At 40.1% G+C, this 25092-nt stretch overlaps 2 protein-coding genes across 3 annotated transcripts; both read left to right on the forward strand.

Annotated features, from left to right (window-relative positions):
• The first annotated feature begins 1259 nt into the window (after positions 1–1259).
• On the forward strand, positions 1260–11788 carry tmc1 (transmembrane channel-like 1). Its single transcript, XM_069139064.1, has 21 exons — positions 1260–1427; positions 2754–2777; positions 3128–3602; positions 3721–3909; positions 4001–4091; positions 4179–4260; positions 4459–4565; positions 4648–4746; positions 4907–5049; positions 5134–5278; positions 5375–5569; positions 6442–6621; positions 6696–6848; positions 7151–7279; positions 7422–7489; positions 7646–7885; positions 7965–8090; positions 8222–8300; positions 8785–8929; positions 9199–9387; positions 11573–11788. Exons 1-21 carry the CDS (start codon positions 1391–1393, stop codon positions 11608–11610), a joined length of 2934 nt encoding a protein of 977 aa, XP_068995165.1. The 5' UTR covers positions 1260–1390; the 3' UTR covers positions 11611–11788.
• Positions 11789–13332: 1544 nt separating this feature from the next.
• Positions 13333–25044, forward strand: tmc2b (transmembrane channel-like 2b). Of its 2 annotated transcripts, none has more exons than XM_069138580.1 (20): positions 13333–13386; positions 13525–13578; positions 13884–14277; positions 16110–16259; positions 17233–17323; positions 17437–17518; positions 17602–17708; positions 17802–17900; positions 18779–18921; positions 19026–19173; positions 19597–19791; positions 19932–20111; positions 21572–21730; positions 21889–22017; positions 22522–22589; positions 22765–23004; positions 23811–23936; positions 24319–24397; positions 24501–24627; positions 24732–25044. In XM_069138580.1, the coding sequence occupies exons 1-20, from the start codon at positions 13341–13343 to the stop codon at positions 24959–24961; spliced, it is 2847 nt and encodes a 948-aa protein (XP_068994681.1). In that variant the 5' UTR covers positions 13333–13340; the 3' UTR covers positions 24962–25044. The 2 variants fall into 2 exon arrangements, with proteins under 2 accessions (XP_068994681.1, XP_068994680.1); XM_069138579.1 differs by having other exon boundaries at positions 13525–13566.
• The last annotated feature ends 48 nt before the right edge of the window (positions 25045–25092 follow it).

The raw sequence follows: 25092 nt of genomic DNA on the forward strand, positions 1-25092 counted from the left end.
AAGATAAAAATCCTTCAGAAGGTAGAGATTTCTCTTCCTGCCTCTTCCTGTCTATGTACTTGAATCAGTGTAGAGCAACACCACCCTCTACAGGTTTGTTGGCCTTGAACTCATCTCTTTTCATCCCTCTTAAATCATGTAAACTACACTCAGCTCATTTTATAATCAGGTCAGTTTGATATGACTAATTCTTAAGTGAATTTTTAAAGTGAAAATTTCCTGAATTTCCATTATACATCAACTCTGATGTTTCAAATGGTCACATTTTGGTTTGATCGGCAAGCTCAGATTTCTCAAATGTAAAAGATTTTCACTTTTCCACTTCCTCCCTAAATCCTCAGGAGGAATTAAGTTTTAACGAAGGTTGCAGCAAGTCTCCAAGGAATTAATGAAACAATGCAACAACATCCTTTGAAAGGAAAGTACACCAAACCCCTTACCCTTATGAACCTGAACAAAATAGAACACATTAATCCTAAAATGTAATAGTTTTACCACAGGTTTATTAGAAACACACAGATTCAGATGGATGAATTAGTCCAGAAACCAGAAAACCTACCCAGACACACAGGCAGACATCTATGATAAACTTCACACTGCTCAACAGCCCAGGTAAAAGGTAAATAACCAGCTGGTCAGAAATTGTTATCAGTCTTTTCCTTTCTTTTCCTTTTTTTTTTTTTTTTTAATATAGTTTAATATTGCTACTAAATAAGACATGGGGGCTAATTCATAAATGAGGACGATATGTCAGTAAGGTCAAAAGAGTAGCTACACTGATAAAACACACGAATGCCATTATTTTAGTTTAAAATAAAAAACATATTTTAGAACAAGAGGACATTCAGATACATTAGATGAATCAGATTTATTTTAGAGTCACTTCTCAGTGAACAGCTGAGTCAGCTTTCATGATCCACTGAAAAAAAAGAGCTGTCAAAGAGTTCCTGACCCTCCCTTTGACCTGCTGCTCTCATAACCCTCGTGTTTTTGTCCTCCTGCCCGTGCACTTGGCGGTACATTCACACTCATAAACATTCACATACAGCCGCATAAAGGGAGTAATAACCGTTTTGAATAATTGATTGCCAGTGAAATTGCGTGGCTCTAGGGTTTCCATGTCATCATTGTCCCTGTTTCGGATCGATGGGTGGCGAGGAAAAAGTGAACTTCTCATTCGAGTTACTCATCATGTAACATCCCCTCAGCATGCGCGCACACGCACGCACGCACACACACACACACGCACACACACGGATAAGTTGCAACCTCACTCGAGATGCAGAAGCAGAGAGACCACTGAAATCCTGCAGCTTCCTTCATTTACAACTCGCATCACCTCTGGACGGCGAGGCAACTATTCGAGGAGATACAGGACCATGAGAGGAAGATGCCTCGAGACAGTCTGATCACCTCCGAGAATGACAGTAAGAAGATGGCCATATTCATATTTCTGTGACTAAATTATATTTTTTCTTTTCACACTATACGATTGAGGAGTCTTGTTAAAAGAGTCCATTAATTCTTTATGTCCTGTGGAGATAAAAGTCTGATAGATTCACTTAATCTGCTGTTTATATCTTCAAATTCTTGTTCATGCCAACATGTTCTTTAGGAAAAATATTAAATAATGCTTATCTAAATAAAACAAGACCTTTTGTCACCTGTAATATTGTTGTAATAATTGATTTGAACCTATTTTTGGACAAAAGATGCACATTTGTTATGTTCAGTAATATAAAGACCCATAAAACGCCAACCATTGTCCACTATATTTACTGACCATATTCTTGCCTTCTGCTCGCTCTGCTGCATATTTGGGAGCTGGCCCCCGGCCCTCGGCTGTCTCCCCCATCCTCGTTGGCTTAGCCACCCCGTCTCCCTTCACTAGGCCATTGTTTGTCTCTTTTGTGTCCCTCTGCTGCACCCCCTTGTAATGACCCGTGTCCGGTTACACTAAGGACACACATCAAAAGACCCACTACATAAATATCTATTCAGTCTGTCAGTGGTCCTCTTTGTTTTCCTTTTTATCCCCCTTTACTACAGTATAATAGCGCCAGGTACACAATAAGGTTAGACTAAGGTCAGTACGGTATAGAAGATGACAAAAAATGGACTGGATTTGTAAAGCTGACGTCGTCAGAGGAAGGCGTTGGTTATGTTGTAGAAAAACAACAATAATGTAATAAAAGAAGAGAAATTAATTACAGTAAGGATCATATTTTAACATACTCATATGAAAAATGCTATATTATATTTCTTTACAAGGACTACAAGATGATCAAAATTCAGCTATCAAAGGAAAAAAATTAAGCTGTGATTGGAAACCAAGACAGTCTTTTACTTTAACAAAGGTGCCCTAAGTCATCTTGAGACTTCTCTGTGAAATCTCATTACACTCTTTCTTAATGATTTAGCATAATCAGTGTAATAACACAAATTTGTCAATTTTAAGCCAGGTCAATTTAAACTGTGGAGGGAACACCTTTATGTACAGCCTTTTAACTTAAAATGAGTCGACTAAATGTCCAATTTATCCTATTAAGGACATCGTTTTATAACACTTAAACTGATCAAATTTGAAAGTCAAGCAAAAGATAAAGATGCTGTCTCCCCCCTGATGTTGACAGAAAGAAAGTTATTATAATTAGGTGAAAATGAACCGAGGTAGAACTTGTAACGATGTAAACAATGCAATACTCCATATTCTCAAACTTTTTATTATTGGTGAAATTATGTCTCATCCACAGTTGACCTTGGACTCGATTTTGCAGGTGAGTGGGCTCTTGTGTTCTTACATGAATCCCTAAAGGTTCCAATTCTTCCGGTCATTTCTACAGGTAAGGTGAGCATGGAGAATTTCCCTAATTAATCTGATAATTCTTATTGACTTTTATTAAAAAATTTATGTATATGGTGTTTGTTTTTGGCCGGTTATTACCTCAGTTCTCACAGACGTTCCACAGGATTACCACAACTAAAATATATCAGTAACAGAGAAAAGACAAAAAAAAAAAAAAAAAAGGTTGATAGCACTGCAATGAAATAAAGTCACATCACCTAAGTCACTGACGCATGCTTAGAGTGACACTCAATACAAACAGCATCTTTGTTTTTACTGCAGGTGACGAGGATGAAGTTCTCCCTGTTCAACATAAGAGGGAAAGACGAAAAGAGAAAAGAAGAGATGGTGACAGAGAGAAAAAGAAGAGGAGAAATGGGAGGAGGAAAGGAACATCTAGAGCGGGAGAAAAGGAAGAGGACTTACAGACCACACCTGAGAGAAGAGAAAAGGGCAGGAGAAGAAGAGCAAAGAATGACCAAGAAGTAAAAGGAAGAAAGAGGGACAATGAAGAGGAGAAGGCCCAAATAACAAGTGGCAAGCCAGCAAAAAGAAGGAAGAACATTAAAAATGAAAAAGCCAAAAAAACTGAGGAGGAGGAAGAAGAGGGAGTGGCTGAGGAAAGAAATGAAAAGAGAAAAAAGAAACATGTTAGTGCCAAAAAAGAGGATAAGAAAGAGGTTGGAGGTAAACTTGCGGTAAAGCAGGAAGCACAGGAAGTGAAGAAGAAAAAGCACAAAAAGGTTGTAGAAACAAGGTAAAGGTTGATCTTACAATTTCACATTCATCTGTTGTTTGCTGCTGAGAAAAACTATCACGTCACACACAGAGGAAAGGTACTAAGACATTAAACACAAGACTTTTTAATGCCACAGTTCTGAGCAGGAGACGAGCGAAGAAGATGACAATGCAGAAGAGGAAAATGAGGAGGAAGAGCTGAGGCCTGAATGCCTGTCACCAGAGGAGCTGGAGGAGCTGAAGGAGGCTGTGGATGAGAGGAAGAAACTGATGCAATGTCTGAGGGGAAAACCCTGGCCAATGAAGAAGAAACTTGTTACTTTACGGTACAACAAAGGATCAGATTCCCCTCAGTTTTCAGCTGTAAGTCAAGGTGTCACCGGTCAATACTTTAATCAAATATTTGCTTTCTTACAGGGAGTCTCAGGAGTTTGTGGAGAAATATGAGGGAGCTTTGGGGAAAGGGAAAGGCAGGAAGTTCTATGCATACAAGGTCATGATGACCAAGGTAAAGAATCACGGACTTTCATTTATTTCTATGATTATTTAAATAACAAATAAAAATAAGATTCATCTTTTAAGTACGTGTTTTTAGAAATGGATGAAGTTCCAACGAGACTTTGAAAACTTCAAAACCGCCTGCATTCCATGGGAGATGAAAATAAAGGAGATTGAAAGTAAGTGTTTCTTCAGTGTTTCTAGTTTCACGTCTAGTTTTCACAACTATGTGTTTTCTAAGACTAAAAGAGTATAATATGCAGGCAAATGCTGTGCAGTTATGTAATATATGTCCTGTACATATGGTTTTGTTCAGACCTCACATTTAGTTTACCTGCATAATGATCATCCTCATATTTATTCACTCTGCCCTTCAGGTCATTTTGGCTCCTCAGTTGCTTCATACTTTATCTTCCTGAGGTGGATGTATGGCATCAACATGATCTTGTTTGGTCTGACCTTTGGCCTGGTTATGGTACCAGAGGTACGCCGCCTCATATTTCTCAGTTTATTTTGTTGTTTACATGCTTTGTTTTCCTCCTCACTTCCCTGATTATTGCTAACAGGCATTAATGGGGCGGCCCTACGGCAGCATCCCAAGAAAGACCGTCCCCCGGGCTGAAGAGGCCAGTGCCATGGACTTTGCTGTCCTGTGGGACTTTGGGGTCAGTTGACTACATGCATGCAACATCATGCTCACCTCATCCACTTTAAATAGCATGTTATTTTATCTTGGTTACCTATTTCTTTGAGCCACTTTATAAATAAAGATTTTGTATCCCAGATTTCTAAAAAAGTTACTCCAACTAAAGCTAGTATCCACAGGGATATGCCCAGTATTCAGTCCTCTTCTATGGTTATTACAACAACCAGCGTGCCGTTGGCTGGCTCAAGTTCCGTATGCCTCTGTCGTACTTCCTGGTTGGTGTGGGTACAGTGGCCTACAGCTATATGGTGGTCATAAGAACGTAAGTCTATAATGCCTATATACATTTAATGAAGCGTTTTAATGCACATTGTTATACTGTATGTGTAATAATTTCTGTTCATAGGATGGCCCGTAATGCAAATGAGTCGGGGGTTGGTGATGATAACAGCTTCAATTTCAGCTGGAAAATGTTCACAAGCTGGGACTACCTGATAGGGAACCCTGAAACTGCAGATAATAAGTTTGCCTCCATCACCACCAGCTTCAAGGTCAATGCAGCTGACTGTTGGCTGTCCAATATACTAACTGATGTGATACATTATATTACACTTACCGACAGTACATCCCTTCTTCTACCAACACAGGAGGCAATTTTAGAGGAGCAAGAGAGCTGCAAGGATGACAACATCCACCTGACTCGTTTCCTGCGGGTGCTGGCCAACTTCCTGGTTTTGTGCTGCTTAGCAGGAAGTGGATACCTCATCTACTTTGTAGTGCGTCGCTCCCAGAAGTTTGCCCTGGATGGACTGGAGCAGCACACCTGGTGGGAAAGGAATGAGGTAGAAGTGAGAGAAAGGAAGACAGAAAATGGAACCAAACAAAGATAATAGCAAAAAACAAATAACCTAATAAATTATTACAGTAACAAGACTGTGACTACTCTGATCATAAAAGACTCCATGCTTTGTACTGATGTCCATATTCAAAAATATTTTGCTAAAGTAACATGGAACATCGTGAAAACTGGGGAACAAACAAATCAGTTTTCTGCAAAAACTTCAAACAACATAGAAACAAATACTATTTTCTTGTTAATCAAAGTATAACAGTACTTAACCTAAAATCCCGTAATAAAATATTGGCGTGACTGTAATTTTAACACCTGATAGCTGTGCTTCAAGTCTATTCTACATATTAACTGTATATGACATGTATTGCATCTCAAGCTGTTTTATCATGATTTGTATAATTTTTTTCAAGCTGTTAGCATCTCCTCAGTTTCCTTTATGCATTACTTTGTGGAAGAGAGTACTAAAGTTTTATGCATCCCAACTGTTCTGAGTATAATCCATGTTTTACATTTTCTATCACTTTTTCTATCAAACAATGAAATATTGCGAACGAAAACCCTCAATCGGGCTAATTTTTCCAATTTTAACAACAAACGACTTAAATTTTGTAGCATGACATCTGGTGAATATTTTGTCTGAATTTACAGACTGTGTAAGGTGACAATCACCAGTTGTTTAGTAGCAATACATTTTCTTTTTTTCAGTAGATGACAGCGAAAGCCACGTTTAGTTTACTGTTTGTTGCATGCACACAACACAGGGTGATCTAGGGGAGGCAGAAATAATCTTGCTGCCAGATATATCATTACATATTGGGTAAGACAAAAATTCTCTTACACAGGTTTTCATGTATTTCTCAGGTGAACATGGTCATGTCATTACTGGGGATGTTCTGCCCCATGCTGTTCGACATCATCAGCACCCTGGAGAACTACCACCCTCGTGTCGCCCTGCAGTGGCAGCTGGGTCGCATCTTTGCCCTCTTCTTGGGAAACCTCTACACCTTCATCATCGCACTCATGGATGAGATCAACCTTAAAGTGAGAACCCATGAGTGTAGATGTATGAGAGTGTAATGTCACAATATAATTAATCTAAGCTGTGTGTTTCCCAGAGGGAAGAGGAAAAGATAGTAAAGTTTAATATAAGCATGTGGGAAGCCAGTCTTTACAATGGCACAGTATTGAAAAACAGCACTGCTCCACCCATCATTAGCCACCCTGCCGATGTTCCCCGAGGGCCCTGCTGGGAGACCATGGTGGGGCAGGTTAGTGTGCATGTGTGTGTGTCTAAACTATTATGTAACTGTGACGCAATTGTTGTTACAGCATGAAGCTGTAGATACCAAAACTGACCAGTATCAAATAAATATATGGGACACAAAGAAATATACCTATGAATGAAAGGAAGCTGATTCAACTATATCACTGATTATTTTAAAATTCATCTTGACAGTTTGACCTTTATCATGCTTTCTGATCATAGTAATAGAATTTATATTTATAGCAATGTGAAGACAACAATATAAAATACTGTATATATTATTCATGATTGCTTCTTCCTTTGAAGGAGTTTGTTCGGTTGATCATATCTGATACCATGACAACCTACATCACGCTACTGATTGGTGATTTCCTGAGAGCCATGCTTGTACGTTTTCTCAACTACTGCTGGTGTTGGGACCTCGAAAACGGATTTGTGAGTCACCTTCTCCATAATTGAATTCTGATTATACATTAAAAATATGCACCTTTCTGGGGGTGAATTTAAATGTTGATCATGGAAAAAAAAAATGGACACACCAGAGTTACTCTTGTCTTTGTTGTATCGTTTGTAAAAGCCGTCCTACTCCGAGTTTGATGTCAGTGGGAACGTTCTGAGCCTGATCTTCAATCAAGGAATGATATGGTAAGAAAACAATGGTGGTTGTATTTTAATCAGCGGGTCCAGAAAGTCACTTTTAATTTTTGTGTTTTATTTTCAACCATTCATACTGATAAAATAAAAAAGGTGTTTGATATTGCTGAATGAAATGGAGGAGTTTGGTGTAACCGTTTCCTCCAGGATGGGTGCTTTCTACGCCCCCTGCCTGCCTGCCCTGAACGTCCTCCGGCTCCACGTGTCCATGTACCTGCAGTGCTGGGCCGTGATGTGCTGTAATGTGCCGCAGGAAAGGGTCTTCAAGGCCTCTGGCTCCAACAACTTCTACATGGCCATGTTGCTGGTCATCCTCTTTCTGTCCACTCTGCCTGCCATCTACACCATCGTCACCATCCCCCCTTCCTTCGACTGTGGCCCCTTCAGGTAATGATGCTAGTTCATGGTATCTGGCTTTCAAAATATGACTTCTTTGGTGTCTCTCACAATTACCTTTTCTCCACAGTGGCAAGAGCCGAATGTTTGATGTGATCCAGGAGACGCTGGAGTCTGACTTCCCTGCCTGGTTTAGTAAAGTGTTCAGCTATGCTTCTAACCCGGGGCTGGTGCTACCCTTCATATTGCTTATGGTGTGAGTCAATAGTGGAATAGCAGAATATGTGAATGTGTAATACATTTTGCATGGGTATGTTGTCATCATTTCCTTTTAGTGGTAAAGGTTTAGGTTCTTTAACACTAATCATGTGTTATTTGATCTTTCAGATTGGCCATCTATTATTTGCAATCCACATCCAAAAGCTACCGAGAAGCGAATGTGGACCTCAAGAGAAAACTACAAACGGTAACCTCTCATCTAGCACTTACATAATCAAGTAAATAAAGTTTGCACTTGGAAATTTCACATGAATGAATCCCATAGTCGAGTGGTGAGTTTGGAAAGTTGAGATAATTTTGTTTAGCAATCTTGTGGCACGCACTTTGTCTCAATGTTAACCTCTAATATTGTAAATATGGTGAGTAAATCTAATTTTGGGCCAGTAAAAGTAAGAATTTCTTAATAAATTCAATGTAATACTTCCGAACAGCGTGCAGATGCATGAATAGTACACCTGAGGCCACTGTGGCGCATGTCTGTTGCCACAGTAGTTGTGTTAGTATCGTCAATCCAGCAGAGAGCAGCGCAGTAACAGTTTTTCTCTGTTCAAATACCGCTGGGTTCGATAATTAACGCTCATCACTGTGTTGCTTGTCAACAGCAGAGTAGGATATCTCTAAATGTTGTGCTCTGATTGAACCAAATAATAAGATGTGTGTCCCTTTTTAAGCAAAATGAGGAAAACAAGAAGAAGAACAAGCAAGCTGCATTGAAAGCACAGATGGATCTAGAGGAGGCCAGAAAATCAGCATCACAGGCTGCAGAGCAACAAAAGAACAACAACGCTTCATCAACGCTTCTTCTAGAACAAGAAGGTGAGATTTTTAATTTAAAAAAAAAAATGTATGAGGGATATTCCTTTCAGCTATCGGTCAACTCTGCATTGTTGAATTTTTGGATTCCTGTTGTGAGGTGCTTTTGTAAAGACTTTACGATGTTAAGAGCCTTGAGATAATTTGTGTTGTGATTTGGTACTACATGAATAAAATGTAATTGTTAGCTTGCTGGGTAAAAGGCTTTAGGTGCTACTGTTACATGAGTTTAGTGATTCAGTGATTTATCGTATTTCTACCTTTTCCTGCAGCAGATGATGAAGAAAACTGTGGTAGTCGTGAGAGGCAGCATGATGGTAAGAATGGACGCAGCCCTCCTCCTTCTCCCCTTGTTGGAGACCGAGAATGCCAAGTGCCAGCTGCCAGAGCCCCAGACCACAGGACCTACCACCATGGCAACAGCGGGGGTCCTGGGTACCTGCCCGGTTTCCCTCGGCAAAGTGAGCCCAGGATGTACAGAGTGCCGAGCCTGCATAGACACTGAGAAGATGAAAACAGACTTAAAACTTAAGAACTTAACTTCTGTTTAGATGTACATCACAAACTGGGATTAATTTGGAGGAGAATATGCAGATGTTTCTTTTTCTGAGAGATAAATCCAAAGGGGTCCAAACCACGAACACACACCATGCTCTCCTTGGACTTTTAAAGCGAGATGACAAATACAGGATTTAAAAAAAAAAAAAAAAAATAAAGCAGTGAAATATCCCTTTGCTGAATTTTCACAAATCAAAGGTTTCACAAATCACAAACTGTGTTTTACCGAACCTCTCTATCATCATCTAGTCTGGGTTTGACCTGTCGAAGTATATCAGTTTTAAATGTGGACCAGCTCGAGTTTAGTGTAGAAGTTAAAAAAAACAGTGAAATGTCCTTTTTTCATTTTCACAAATAGAATAAACGTTTCACAATTCAGAAACGGGGTTTTACTGAATCTCCAGCCTCTCCATCATAATCTAGTCTGGGTTTGACCTTTCTAAGTATAGTGGTTTGAGACTTGGACCAGGTCTAATGTGGTCTCGAAAGAAAAAAATAACAACAATGAAATAACCCTTTTTGTCATTTTCACAAATAGATTAAAGGTTTCAAAATTTTTTAAATGCTTTCCAGACAGAGTCAGGGCTTTAGCTAAAATGTCTAACACACTTTTACAGCATTAAGAGGTGCAACAAATGGAGAAGCGGACACTGAGAGGTGTAATTCAGCCCTGCCTTAGCTTTAGCGTCTTATGCTCTAAGCACAGCTGTTCCTAGACCTTGGTCAAAGTATTGAACAATTCATTAGACATGGAGGCCATTTAACCTAGCTAGCCAGGCTTAAATGGATCCTTCACCAATCTCTGGCTGCACTTACACACTCTACTTAAATCTGCAATAAAATATAGATATAACACTGAGTGAGCTCTGAACCTGGAAAGCACACAATAGCTGTATCATCTATTTCTTTGGGATCACAAAAAAATACTTTAATCTGTGCCAAACAATCAGATTTGACCCTCATCATGTGGCAGAGACTCGTATTATCTGATAACTGCCTGACCATATCCAATGTCTCAATGGCTGATTGTGCTCTGCACTCACTGGGCACCGAGCAGGCCTGCCAAGCAATCTGTCATTAAAGCTCACCTGTCAGTCAAATCTCAAAGTAACATTGTTGTGTAATTAGTTCAAATTAATCTGCATAAAAATCTATATACTGAGTGGTAAAAATGTTTTCTTCAGTCCAGAGTAAACTGAACAGTGAAAGGTTTATCATTGAGGAATACATGTCGTGTCTAAATCCTGTAAGACAAGTCAACAAGCTCCTAATGCCATTGACATTAAACCACCGTGTCAGTCAAATCCACTTCCATTGGTGCTCATGATCAATTCATGGCAAGAAAGCATTAAGTATTAATTCTCCAGTTATTTGAGATCCAGAGAAAAGAGTAAGTCCCCATGCTTTGCTCTTTCATTGAAAGCCAAGGACTGTCAATCACATTATTATTAAGGAGACTTTGATAGGTAATAATAAGTGAGAAGTCTCCATCTTCGCTGTCAACGGGACTCTCTGTCATAATCCGCCGCACTCTGTTTCTCCAGGTAATCCCAGCCCCTCGATGCCCCCTGTTTCACCCTCCTACTGGAGTTGTGTTTTGGCTCCATCCCAGTCTCTCTCCATGCTGGTACATTGTGGCAGAAAACTGAGCCATGACAGGTTGCACATTACCGGATATCTTCATGTCCGCTGTACTGCGATGGGCATTTCTTATTCACTAAGGCAATGAATGGAGGAGTGAGACGCTTCAAGCCCAGATTTGACTGCTCGGACGGTATCCAGTTTTGCTTTTGAGAGTAAAGGTTGGCACTGGTCCTCGGTGTGAACGTGTGAAAAGTTAGACCCTTTTTAGTTAATAGATCTCAGGAATAAATGCATCTGGCTCTTCTCTAAGCCTATAGAGTATACTGAGATGAAGACTGATGGAGAAGAGTACTGAATGGTTGCAGGAAGTGGGGCGGACAATTAGGGGGTGGAGCGAGTGGGAGGAGGGGGGCTGGATGAGGAGGTCATGACAAGCTTGTCTTTCAGGTACAACCCTTCAAGCCAGCATTCATGTAACACCCATATGCTCTGTGTTTTTTGCAGGGCGGCCCGGCGTCTCACGTTTCCTCCTGCATTTTTAAAAGGTCAGATCTGACATTTGACCATAACTACTCAGGTAGTAGCTACATCTTAGTTGCTGAAGCACATAATGTGGACAACTCAGCCTACACTGTCCAGCCCTAGCGTTCACTTCAAAAAAAATAAAAAAATCTTTGTGATATCACAAACTCTGAATATATTGGTCCAAATTATTTTCAATGTCCGTTTTTAAAATAAAAAAAATAAATAAAAAAATGAATTCCCATGTTTAGCTGAAGAGTCATCAGTGTTATTCAATTCAAGCCACTATTTTCTACAGTCACAATCCTTTTGTACTAAGTTTCCTCTTTGTGTTCTCTAGACAGTTTCCTTGTTGAGCTCCAGTGGTACGATAGTAACCATAGACGAGTGCCTTAAACTGCAATACCACCAAACTACGCTTGGGGTTGGCTCCAATAAGGCTCTTGCTCCATAGACTCCCATTCAATTTCTCTCACAAAATATAAAGTCAATACATTTTTTCCAAGAGTCATAATGTTTACATGTTTACTTACGTTTCTGGAGTTCATTATAAAAATAATGTCATCATTATTTAGATATTAGGCCCCAAAAAGCTGCATGTTTGGGGGCGTGTCTGTTTGATTGACAGGCCTATGGTGCAGTCATGTTTCTGCTGTAGGTCCTCGGCTTCCCAATCAGATGGAGTCAGATCCACTGCTTGCTCCTCCCCAGCTCGTCCAAATATGGTCACTTCAGGCTCCAAAATAGCAAGATGGCAATGGCTGAAATACTGAAATCTTCAGAACACCAGTTCAGAATCGTCAATTCTAATTTAACTAATCAAACACTGCTGCTTCAAATTATCTTAAGCTGAAATTTGTAATAATTTTTCTCTAAAAACGCTTTGTTCCACATCACTTTTTGGCTATTATAATCAGGAGGAATGATTGCAGTGATCACTTTTCTGTATACTAATAGCCTGTCAGTATTTTTTGTAAAGTACACTTGACTACATGAGAACCAACCCTTTAATGAACAGCTTGTAAAATTGACTGACTTGTCTTCAGTGAAGTTATAGATTGACAGTAGTAACACTCCACCGCACTCCCACAGGTCACCGCATACAGTATTTAAATACGGTGGCTTGTTTCACTTTTTCACTCAGGACTACTTAAGCTTTCATGCAACTTTAATGCAGCCTGACATTTATTTCTGCATTTGCTCTGGTGCCTTCTTACCGGGTCGCAAGTGAATGACGGCTCAGTTTTTGGTGTAAAAACTGTTTCTTGTGCAGTTGCATGTTTTATATGACAATGATACATGTTGTTCGATGTTCTCCCTTTTGAATAAACATGAGGATTAAAGCATCTTAATGCATATGTTCTCTTGTTTCTACGGTATGATATCAATTAACATTTTGATTGACAAGTCCATTGTTGGGTTCTGTTCTCTCCCTGAGCTACTGATTGTCATCTAATGGACTGTGTCTTTGACGGTCGTCAAAGAGCCCTGTCTTTGAACACCCCAAACAGAGGCACACCTGTTCCTCTGTGTGTGTGTGTGTGGGTATGTGTGTGTGTGTGTGTGTGTGTGTGTGTGTGTGTGTGGGTCTGTGGTTATGTATACTGGCTTTTTGACACTGGACCTTCCTGGTGTACCAGCTGCCTCCACTGTGTGACTCATGGATGGGGCTGAGGCAGAGTCTGAAGTGAGCAGAGAAGAACTAACCGGAGACAAAGAGTAAACAACGATCTACGAGGAGCTCAGGAGAATGCCTCCAAAGAAGAAAAACAATGTCGCAATTAAGGTTGAAGATGGTGAGAGGAATTTTTTATGCTATTATGCTGAAAACTCATATTTACCTTTGTTGATATATTGATTAAAAATCACTAAGTCATTGTTATATCTGTTTTTAAATCTATGTTTCATGGGGTATTTTCATTCATATATTGCAGTTGGGATGGAGGTTGATGCCATGTCAGACAGTGAGTCAGAAGGTGAGTCTTCTGGTGCAATTTGTGTTTGCTTTTCATTACAGAAACAGTTAAAGTGGGCAGATCTGGATAATATGCCACAATGTGCCCATGTGATGGGAAAAATGAAGCTGGTTTTTGCTTCTTCTATTGCTTTTCTTTAAGATTATTTATACCTTTTCTGTAGATCCCCTCTGTTGTACTCAACTGAATGAGTTCAGGGCATTTTTGAAACTCCTTATTGTCAGTTTTTGTACTTATGAGTTTAGGGAGTATAAATTATATTGTACTGGATGAAAGTTTCAGCTTTTTCTCTAAAAATGTAAATATATTTGTCATAGATGAGGCCAGGAGGAGAAGCAAAAACAGAAGAGCCAAACTACAACGTAAAGCCAAAAGAGTCAGTGAGGAGGAGGAAGACGAGGAGGACGAGGACGAGGCACCCAGGAAAAGAGGACGAAAAAAGAAGGCCAAGCCACAGGACAGTGATGAAGAAGAAGAGGAAGACAAACGGAGTGTGAAAAGCAAAGGAACAAAAGCCTCCAGGAAGAAACCTGCTAAGGAGGAGAGCGACGAGGAGAGCGAAGAGGAGCGGGGGAAAAGGAAAAAGGGAGGCAGAGCGGTGTCCAAAAAGGTGAAAGAGGAGCAGAATAAGGAGAATAAGGAGAAGAAGGGGAATGTTAAGGGCAGAGGTGGGGACAAGGACAAGAAAAAGAAGAATGGAAAGTTGAGCAGGTGCAGTATTCTCTGAGAGCTGTCTCTCACCTACCTGCACGCTCCACACACCTGTATTGGCTTCTTTCTCCATGCAACCTCATGCAACCTCATGCAGACTCCTGGCAGACTCTGGTCATGTGAAGCTACTGTACGTGCCATACATTCAGGGAGCTGGAAGAAATGACAGTGTCAATTGCATCAGTATTACTGCAACACAGAATACACACTTAAATCCCTGAATATATGGCATCTAGCCGATTTTTAATGCAGCACCAGTTGTGGACAACCAAATGTACAGAATTTACTTAATAATTTACTGGACCAGGTGATTTATTTTTGTGTGTGTGAGAAGGACGATCTTTGAATGTGGAAAGGATATGTCACCCTTTCTTCCAAAAGACACAGAAATTTAATTATAGTGAACAAGTTTGAGTGATACAGATTTTTGGCAGCTGTGATGGATGGTGTAATCTCATTTGCTCATCCATTATTTACTGCTGCCTTTCATTGGGGGGGGGGGGGGGGGGGGGGGGTGTTGGCTGTATTTAAAAAAAAAAAAATAGGCAATTAGTTCTGACCATGCAGTGACAAGGAAGACTGCTCTGACTTAGGAGAAGTATTGAAATCCACACCACAGCTCTAAAACCTGCTTGAATAGTTTGTGAAGAGTTGTGGAAGTGCTGCTTGGGGATACAAAAATAAATTAAAAAAAAGTGCTTCCCTTTAGTTTATCACAAAAGTGTTCATGTTTAGATATATTGCTGATGTTCACAAAATAAATTTACTTTATTTTCAGTGAAACACTAGAGAGCTTTTAACTTACAACAAATACAGGAAGTCGTGGCATTCAGGAGATGTTTTTTCTGAGTTCAGAAGGAACAGTTGACAAACAAGTTGTATTATCTGATTGCACTAGATATTTTTGGGAGGTCAAACAACAAGAATACTCAAGCTCAAATGAATAAGATGTTGACTTACGTAGATGGCTGCGGCAGCTGTACTTGCAGGTGTTTTATCTAATGATAATGTACATCAACAGGCTATTCACTATTAGTAGTGGCAGCTGGCTACGTCGTTCTGGTTGGGTAAAACTAGACTTTCGAAGCTACGTTTTGTCATCATCTGTATTTGTTCGTTGTTTTCGTGTTCTTTTGGACCCAGGCAAATATTATTGAACAGTTAATGTAACATTACTTAGAATAGCCGCCGCGCTCTTTTTTTTTTGTCTAGAGAAATGCGTCCGTCAGATTTGGCCGAACAGCTGTTTAACACTTGTATTCAGCTGTGGTTGGACAACACGTCACACAATATGGTCCCTTTGAGGATAACCTAGCCTTTAGAGTTCACAACGAAATGATGGTGGCTGTTTTAGTTCAAAAGCTTACTATTATGTCAACATGTTAATAAGATGTTCAGATGTTTGCTTATTTTTTTTTTTTTTTTTTTTTTTATTATTAATTTTTTTTTTAAATGTTTTTGCAGTTGTAGCATAATGATGTTAGCATTAGGCACAACGTGGAGCTGAGGCTGATGGGAATGTTTTCATTAAGTATGGGACAAATTTAAAACATCAACTGATGGTGGTCATTTTTGATGGTTGAAGGGATTTTAAATAAATAAATAATAATTAAAAAAAAAACAAGCCCAGCATAAAAAAAAAGAAGAAAATCTTAGTTGTTTTTTAATAACATTTTTAGGGGTTGGAATTCACTGAGCTGCTACTTTCTTTCTATCCTGTAAAATAGTTCATCTTGAAGTATTGACTTTTCTGATGCACTGCCTGATGTTTAGATTAAGCTCCTGTTGAGCCTTTTCAAAAATCACGGCAAGTGACAGCTATTTCCCCTAAGCAGCTCTTCTTCCTCGTCCGGGTCTGATGAAGATTCACTGTCGGAGGGAGAGATTGAAGCTTTGAAGGAAGAAGTGGAGGAGAAGAAGAAACTGATCGCTACATTAAGGAACAAACCCTGGCGTATGAAGAGGAGGCTCGTGCTGCTCAAGTAAAAACTAAAACTAAACCAGTGGCTAACTTTAACTCACATCCTCTGCCTTGCTGGTGACTGCTGTAATTTCTGTTTTTTGCTGCTGCATTTTGTTCTTTATGCATCTTTTATTTTGACATTTTGTTTGTTTGTTTGTATGAGCATTTCCCTTAATGCCTACCATCACTCATGTCATGTGCATGTGATGTTGCTCCTTCATAATTAAAACTTGTTTATTCCTACTTTAGCTGTTTGATATTTCTCTTTACCAGTGCTGCGCTCTATAGACAGAAACTACTTTGGATAAACACAAAGTAGATTTTTTTTCCAAACAGAGATAATTTATGAAGCAGCTCGAGTGTATTTCCTGTTTTGATAAAAACACTCAACATGAAATCAGCCTGTAAAGTCCTAAAACCCATAGAAATAAATATATACAGGCAGATATTTATTCACTCACATTCACAGTTTTACTCAGTTATGGAAACTCCCCTCTGAGAGACACACAATGACCAGAGATCTGCCTATAAATCTCAAAAAACACACGAAGCTGGCCGTCGTTCAGCGCGTTCAAACACTGTAAACAGTTGCGGCTGCCTTGCCGGGGCCGAGGCTGTGAGTTGTGTGGTGTGTTTGTGTGTGTGTGTGTGAGAGATCTGTGTGTATGTTTCTCTATGTACAGATCAGTACAGGCAAGTTTGTGGAAACTCAACATGATAGGTGAACTGCCTTAACTTTTTCATGAGCTTGACACTGTTTAATGCATGCTGTGGCGGCTGACTGACCTCCTGCTTGCCAAGTTCTCCTGCCGATGCTCTTAACATATGCACTGTATCATCACTCAGTGAATCATCCCAGACTTGTTGTTTGTACATCCTGTACACACTAACTAATTCATTCATTGGTCAGGCAGGTTTTGGTTTAAAGCTGGATGTTGGTTTGGATTTTATTTAACTGGTGGATGCTTGTGTTTCGCTGATTGGTCAAACAGGGAGGCCCAGGAGTTTGTTGAAAAGTTTGAAGGAGCTCTTGGGAAAGGAAAAGGCAGGAAGCTGTATGCATACAAAGTCATGATGGCGAAGGTAATCTGCTCATTGTACAATTTTGATGACACTTACACAAAACAAACTTCACTGATTTATAATGTGGTAGGTACGTGGAAATAACTATTGTAAACCTTTCTCCCTCTCACCAGAAACTTATTAAGTTTAAACGAGACTTTGAGAACTTCAAAACAGCCTGTATACCCTGGGAGAGGAAGATAAAGGACGTAGAAAGTTGGTACCACAATGGCCTGTAACCTAAATGTTTCTAATAAACCGTCTCCACATTGTTAAGTTCTCTATTTTCCTGATCATAGGTCACTTTGGATCATCTGTGGCATCCTACTTTATTTTTCTGAGGTGGATGTATGGTCTGAATCTGGTCCTGTTTGGGTTCATGTTTGGCCTGGTGATGCTGCCTGAGGTTCGGCCTTTTGCATAATACTTGCCAGCAGCTGATACCTGATGTCTGTACATTTTCATCTTTCTCACCTCCATCTCTCTCCTTTTTGTTTAGGTTCTCATGGGTCTTCCCGCTGGCTCCATTGCCAGGAAAACTGTGCCCCGAGAAGAACAAGACTCAGCCATGGACTTATCAGTGCTCTTAGACTTTGGTGTGAGGATCTTCATTTATTGTATAATGGTGGCTAAAACAAATCTGTACAATATATATAAGTTTTGTGATTAATACTAATGTTTGCATTTTTGTCTACACTGCTGGCATGGCTCTAGGGATGATAATCGGTCCAGAATGAATATCTCAACCACCATTAAATGGATGGCTAAAGTACGCGGGGCGATTATAACGTTTTCAGATTGTTCCTGTTGCGCACAAACAGAGCGCATTACCTCGAGTGCACAGAGTAGGGGGGGAATAAATAACGTTTGAGAAAAAGCATTTCAAGTTACATTGTTTGAGCAACGTCAGCACTTGTGTGACCCTTGGTACGTGGCCATTTACAGTTTCACCATGGACTTGAGCAAAAAGCACATCAAATTTTGTGTCAAATTCAAGAAAATGGCACCGAAAACTCTTGAGATGCATCAGACAGCCTACAGCAAAGAAGCACTGAGCCAGGTGAGGTGTTTTAAGTTCTTTGTGTTCCCAAAAAGTGTGACACTAAATTTGATGTCCGCTCTCTGCTCAAGTTTTGGGGTCAAAGGGAAAATTGCAAATGAGCACATAGACCTACTAGTGGTCACAAAAACACAAATTGTGGTGTTGATTTTGATCCAGCGATTTAACTTGGAATACTTACTCACAAAGGTTAAAGCTTCCCTCCTGCTCTGTGCTCATCACGGTGATACTTACCATTCACGCGTTAAAGGAGAAGTCTCTGAACTTTTTAATCACCCCTCTCTTGGTCTTGTTTTATAACGTTATTTATATTTTAATGCTTTCTAACTTTTGTTTAGTGGGAACGTTGCCTTGTGCCCCAGCTTGTGTAGTTGTGATATGTCTCTGTAATTATGGATATTTCTTTCTAACAACAGGGATACTGCAAGTACTCCTTTCTGTTCTACGGTTACTACAACAGCGACCGAACAATCGGACTGCTGCAGTTCAGACTCCCTCTGTCGTACCTGCTTGTGGGTGTCGGGATTTTCGGATACAGCCTGATGGTTGTCATTAGAACGTAGGCAAGACACAAAAATATAAACAATCAGATGTACATTATGCAGATAGGGAGGTTTCTTTCTTGATGTTGGGTTAAATGGGTTATATGTTGATTTTTTTCAGGATGGCTAGTAACGCAAATGATGGAGGAGAGGGGGCGGAGGAGGGAGAGTTCACCTTCAGCTGGAAGATGTTCACCAGCTGGGACTACCTGATCGGAAACCCTGAGACTGCAGACAATAAGTACGCCTCCATTACAACCAGCTTCAAGGTTAGCAGGTGTGTGTGAACTAATGTTTGGGCGGATGAGCTCTGGAGCATGCCAAAATGTTTTTTTTAGACTGAGGGTTTTCTTTTAGATTTACCATTTTGCACCAAAACCTGATAATCATAAAGGGAACATCATTAATAGCTAAAAGGCATTCTAGGAACTCACAGTGAAGTAGTTGGTACCCGAGAAATTTAAAGACATCCTGCTATAAGAGGGTAAATGTTGGAAGAGTAAAGATTTCAGAATAAGGTTTACAGCAATACAAGAATGTGGAGGTTTTCTTTATTCTCACTTTCCTCACAAGGTTTGCAGTGAGATTTAAAAGTTTGAAATGTGGAAACTGCAACATGGTGCAGCATACAATTGAAAACACATTAGGTGTTTCTTTAAGTCTGTTTATGACTGTTCTTATCTGTCATGCAGGAATCCATCGTGGATGAACAGGAGAACCAGAAAGACGAGAACATCCATCTCCGGCGTTTCCTCAGGCTTCTTGCAAACCTTCTGATCTTGTGCTGTCTTGGAGGCAGTGGATATCTCATCTACTATGTCGTAAAGCGCTCTCAAGAGTTCGCTGCGATGAATAATGACGATCTCTCTTGGTTGGAAAAGAACGAGGCAGGTTTACAATGAACACGTGGTAAATTAGTTTTGAGAGGATTATGTTGGAGCGAACAGAAGGAGCGGTGGAAAGTTGGTAAAGTTTGAAAATGAGAGTGAAAAATTTGATTTGTAATTCTTCTTGTCTATTACATCAGGTGGAGTTTGTGATGTCTCTGCTGGGTCTGGTGTGTCCTCCTCTGTTTGAAACTATTGCAGAGTTGGAAGATTATCACCCTCGTATTGCCCTCAAGTGGCAGCTGGGGAGGATCTTTGCCCTCTTCTTGGGGAACCTTTACACCTTCCTCTTCGCTCTCTTTGATGAGGTTACCGCCAAGGTATGACAGATGCACCTGCATGTGTCTGTTATTAATGCTCGTATGGTACAGTTGTTTTTATATTTATTTGGACAAACTTTTAGCTTTGCAAGTGGACACATTTCCATGGGAAGAGACTTCACTGAGAGTCGCTGGACTTTTGCTCTGCATTCTGATATGCTGTACTGTCGGTTTTAGAGATAAACTAATTATTCAAACCTTTTCATTTAGAGTAAATCAGTGTCTGTAAAGTTTTCTTTTCATTACCAAGCAGTGGTTGTCCTACTTAGAGAGGATAGGTGGAGCTAAGTCTTCTGCTGCCTTCAAACACATTCATAGTGTTCACGCAAACAATCCATATGAAATTTTGTGGTTTTCACAACTTTGCAATTTTGTAAATGCTCAGAGTTCACAAATTGTTACATGCCAAAATTTAGGAAAATGGTGGAGGCTAGAATTACATTTTTCTTTGAATGTTAAACTTATATATTATAAATTTAGTCTTATAGAGTTTTTCCTAGTTATTCAATCCAAGTTCTGAGGAAAATGTTGATGTTCCAAACGGCTAAATCTTTTTCCTGTGTCAATGTAACTTTGCATTTCCTGCATTATGTTACCCGCCTGCTACCTTGTTATATCGTTGGCTTGTAACCACAAGTTCCATTTGAAGGCAGCGTTCAACTTGTTCTTCAACTGCCAACTGGCTCTCGGATCTCAGGGAAGTGAAGTCCAAAAACACAGCTGCAATTACCGCTTATCGCCAGAGGTGCTTTCATAGAGAACAAAACAGAGATTGGCAAGATTATAAATTTAACATATATATATATATAAAGAAATAGCTACATCTTTTACTTTCTTTTAAATTACTGTAAGCTCCAGTTCAACTTATCATGTTGAAACGGCATTGCAGAAGGCCGAGACGTTGCCTAAATCTACTTAGCTATCGGTTAGTTAGATGAAAAACAGTCAACAGCAAGTTAGCTTTGTTGTTCACCGAAAATGAGAAACAAATTCAATGATTCCGTAAAGATGAAAAAAGCAAGATAGTAGTGCCCTCCAGAGGTGCCGGCTGGCAGATTTTGTAGCCTGCCGTTGGACATTTCTTTATTCAGTGAGTTCAGCGCCAAGCAGGGTAACAGGGGGAAAACAGCTAGCTCGCTGTATGAAGGCAACAAAATCCACCTTCTGGCACCTCTAAACCTTACAGCATGTCGTATCACATTCGTTTAATCCACAGAAAGTCCATAACAAATTTAAACCAGGCCACTTTTTCCCAGCTTCTAGTGTTTGTGCTGAATTAAGTAAACCGGCTGCTGGCTGTAGTGAAGGCGGTATAATTCTTCCATACAATTTTCAACCAGAACGTGAAATTATTACAATTCCTTTAAACCCGAGCTGCAAACTGTGTGTTAAATATTCTACATAACCTAAGTTAGGCTCTCTTTGCCTGATTATTCTTTCATGTATTTTCTGGTCTTTAGTTGGAGAGCGAGAAGTTGATCAAGAATGCCACTGAATGGGCTTATAATCAGTACTACGCCAACTACAGTTCTTACTTCAACACGACAGATGTGCCTCCTCCAGATGTGCACCCAGCCGACATCATCAGAGGACCCTGCTGGGAGAATGGCGTGGGAATAGTTAGTAGTAGTATTATACATTGTTGTCCAATTGTGGATTGTGGGCACAGAGAAGAGTAGTTTACCCCTAATAAATCAAACAGAAGAGACCAAATGTCGGCTTTTTGATCATATTTCTTTCGCCTCTTTTCCCCTATTTTTTTTTTTTTGCTTTGCAGGAATTCGTGAAGCTAATCGTGTCAGATGTGCAGGTGAGCTATTTGACCATCCTGATTGGTGACTTCCTGCGAGCTGTCATCGTCCGCTTCCTCAACTACTGCTGGTGCTGGGACCTGGAGGCCGGATTTGTAAGTACTTGTGTGTCAGTGGGTCACAGTGTCACGTGTTTGTTTAGGTGGTTTAGCTAAAATAGTAAAGTATTATTATCTTATTTTTACCCTTCCAACAAAAAATAAACATTTATACTCATATATCCATCTTATATATATAATTAAAGCTGTTATTTTTGCCACTTGTATCTGCAGTCATGTGGATGTATTTGAATTTGAAGTGGCTGTATCATTATAATGAATGTTCATATCATTGTATAGCCACCATGTCATTCAACTATTATTGAACACTGTGTGAGTACGGCACCGTTCGTCTTGGATCCAAGTCAACCTGATACCATACAATGACATCTGGCAGGACAGGTGATCCCAAACATTGAGTGAAACAGGACACTGCCATGAGAACTTAATTACAGAGAGAGAGACACACACACACTCACACAGCAGCGAATGCAAAGTGTATTGACCTGCTGTTGATTAATTCAGGAGAACATGCTAATCATGTTTCTGTGTTTGTTCCAGCCTTCATATGGAGAGTTTGACATCAGTGGAAATGTGCTGGGGCTGATCTTCAATCAGGGAATGATATGGTGAATCTCTCCACATCTACCTGATTAAATTTATTTCCTGCTTCGTTCGACATTATCAGGGATTCTCTAATGAGATGAATGTTTGACTAAAAAGCTGCTAAAATACATTGTAAGTTCATAGTTGGTGGATAATACAGTCCTTTTGAGCTAATGTGGCTAAATCTGTTTTCTTTAGGATGGGAGCATTTTATGCTCCGGGTCTGGTGGGTCTGAACGTGCTGCGTCTCCTGACCTCCATGTACTACCAGTGCTGGGCAGTGATGGCCTGTAATGTTCCTCATGCGCGAGTTTTCAAAGCCTCTCGGTCGAACAACTTCTACATGGGCCTGCTGCTGCTTGTGCTGTTTCTTAGCCTGCTTCCTGTTGTCTACACTATCATGACGTTGCCACCGTCCTTCGACTGTGGGCCGTTCAGGTCAGTAGATGGAAACAGTAGAAGATGTTATGAGAGAAGCATGGGGCTTACTCTACCTTACTCTGATACTTATATGTCAGTGACCACATTGCTTCGATACCTAGGCTACAGCCACACTAACTTCATTTTGAAATGCGTACGTTTTGCAATGTTCATGTAGCAGTGTTATCGGTGTCATTGAGCCAGTATAGTGTTTGCCATACAGGCTCTACTTAGGCGGTCCTCCAGGTACATAAAATCACTCTATTTCACTCTCGCAAATTTGTTGGGACGTGTGTCCTGCAACGACTGGAGGTATCTCTACATGTAGATATGCATCTATACGTGTGCAGCTGGCTCTGTAAAATCCACTCACATCATGTGAGGAGCATCAAAAAAAGTATCGTTCAGGAACTGGTATCAAAGTTAAAATATTGGTAGCAGTATCCAAAATTTTTAAACAATAGCCAGCCCTGGATAAACGTGAAATATTCATGAATATGACGAAGTTTGGATTGTCATCATAGCTCAGGCTCTGCAGGTTGAAAGAATTTTAGTTGATTATTTTTTCAGTTTACCTGAAACAATTAAAAATTTACACAGACAGTTTATCCAAATGTACTGGTAGTATTTTTTTTACTCCAGAATTAGTTTTATTTTGTCATTTCTTGTGACGAGGCCTAATGACATTGAGTGTCAATTTCAGTCTGTCAGTTGGTTGCACATATACAGTATACTTAAACTGTGATTTGTTTAATGCTCTTTACGTCAAGATTAATTACAACAAACAGTATATTGTGTGTTTGATCCGCTGTGTTTTCCATCAGCGGTCAGGAGCAAATGTATGACGTGGTTATGGAGACGATTGATCAGGATCTACCAGCTTTCATAGGGAACATTTTCACATATGCCACCAACCCTGGACTCATCATGCCTGCTATCCTCCTCATGGTGTAAGTATCATTTAAATGGAAAATGAAATACAGTGTTGTATATGCTAAATATAGTTAATTACTGTTTTCAGTTTCTTTTCTAACATTTTGTATATTTTTAAGTGTGGATTTATAACACATAACACATTTAATGTGTCGAAAAATTACCTTAGCAGGGAATATTAGTAGCGTGGTAAATAATATGCATTGCTGTCTCACACTTTGTCTTTTTTGATACTACCACACAGGGGCACCCAAGTCAGTCTTTTTGGGTCTAGTGTAGTAAAATGTATACATATTGATCCTAAAAATAGCAGAATCAAGAGTTATTGTTAGAAGTAAAGTCATAAAACACAAAGCACAGTGGCTGTATTTACAGTAAAATACTTATCATGTCCAACAGGTTGGCCCTCTACTACCTCAACGCATTGTCAAAAGGATACCAACAAGCAAACATCGACCTTAAAAGAAAGATGCAAATGGTCAGTATGAGCGTTGTTCTTGGTTTTTTTTTCTCCTCTCAAAGTCTTTTGTTCTAGATTCAATCCAACAAATGTCTGTCTAATTTACTGGCTTACACTTTAGGCTCGAGATGAGGAGAAGAACCGCAGGAACAACAAAGACAGCACTAATCAAGTGATGAAAGACTTGGAGGACCTGATGCCAAACAAGTCTCTAATACCTCCTCCGGCTGAAGAACCACCTCCACCTGGTACACACACACAAACGCATATTCCTTTATCACACACGCTGTTAGCTGATTTTTACCCAACAGTCCTCACCCCCGTTTTTTCTCCTCACCCTCTCTCTTCTCAGATGCCGTAACTGAGAAGAACAACAAGTCTCCCAAAACAAAGCCAGGCTCAGCAGGGAAAGGGATCAATCTGCAAAAAGAGGTGTCACTGGCTGCCACAAACCCCAGAAGGCCAGTGACCCGTGCCCCGGGGCAGAGGGAAAGGCCTCCTGGAAATGCTAGTGGGCCTCAGCCTGGACCTGGCAGAGGCAGAGGCAGAGGCAGAGGTCGGGGTGCACCTCCGAGGAGATAAGAGACATGATTCATGGACCAGAAACGAGACGACACGAACTGCTCACCACAAACAACAGTTGTCTGTTAGCATGACTGCTGCAGTCACAGTCATACATGGAGGTCACTGGAATAATTATAGAGTTTTTTGTT

This window comes from Embiotoca jacksoni, unplaced genomic scaffold (genome assembly GCF_022577435.1).
Source record: "Embiotoca jacksoni isolate LCO1_2020_lvr unplaced genomic scaffold, fEmbJac1.0.p SCAF_8, whole genome shotgun sequence".
In the NCBI taxonomy this organism is placed as follows: domain Eukaryota; kingdom Metazoa; phylum Chordata; class Actinopteri; family Embiotocidae; genus Embiotoca; species Embiotoca jacksoni.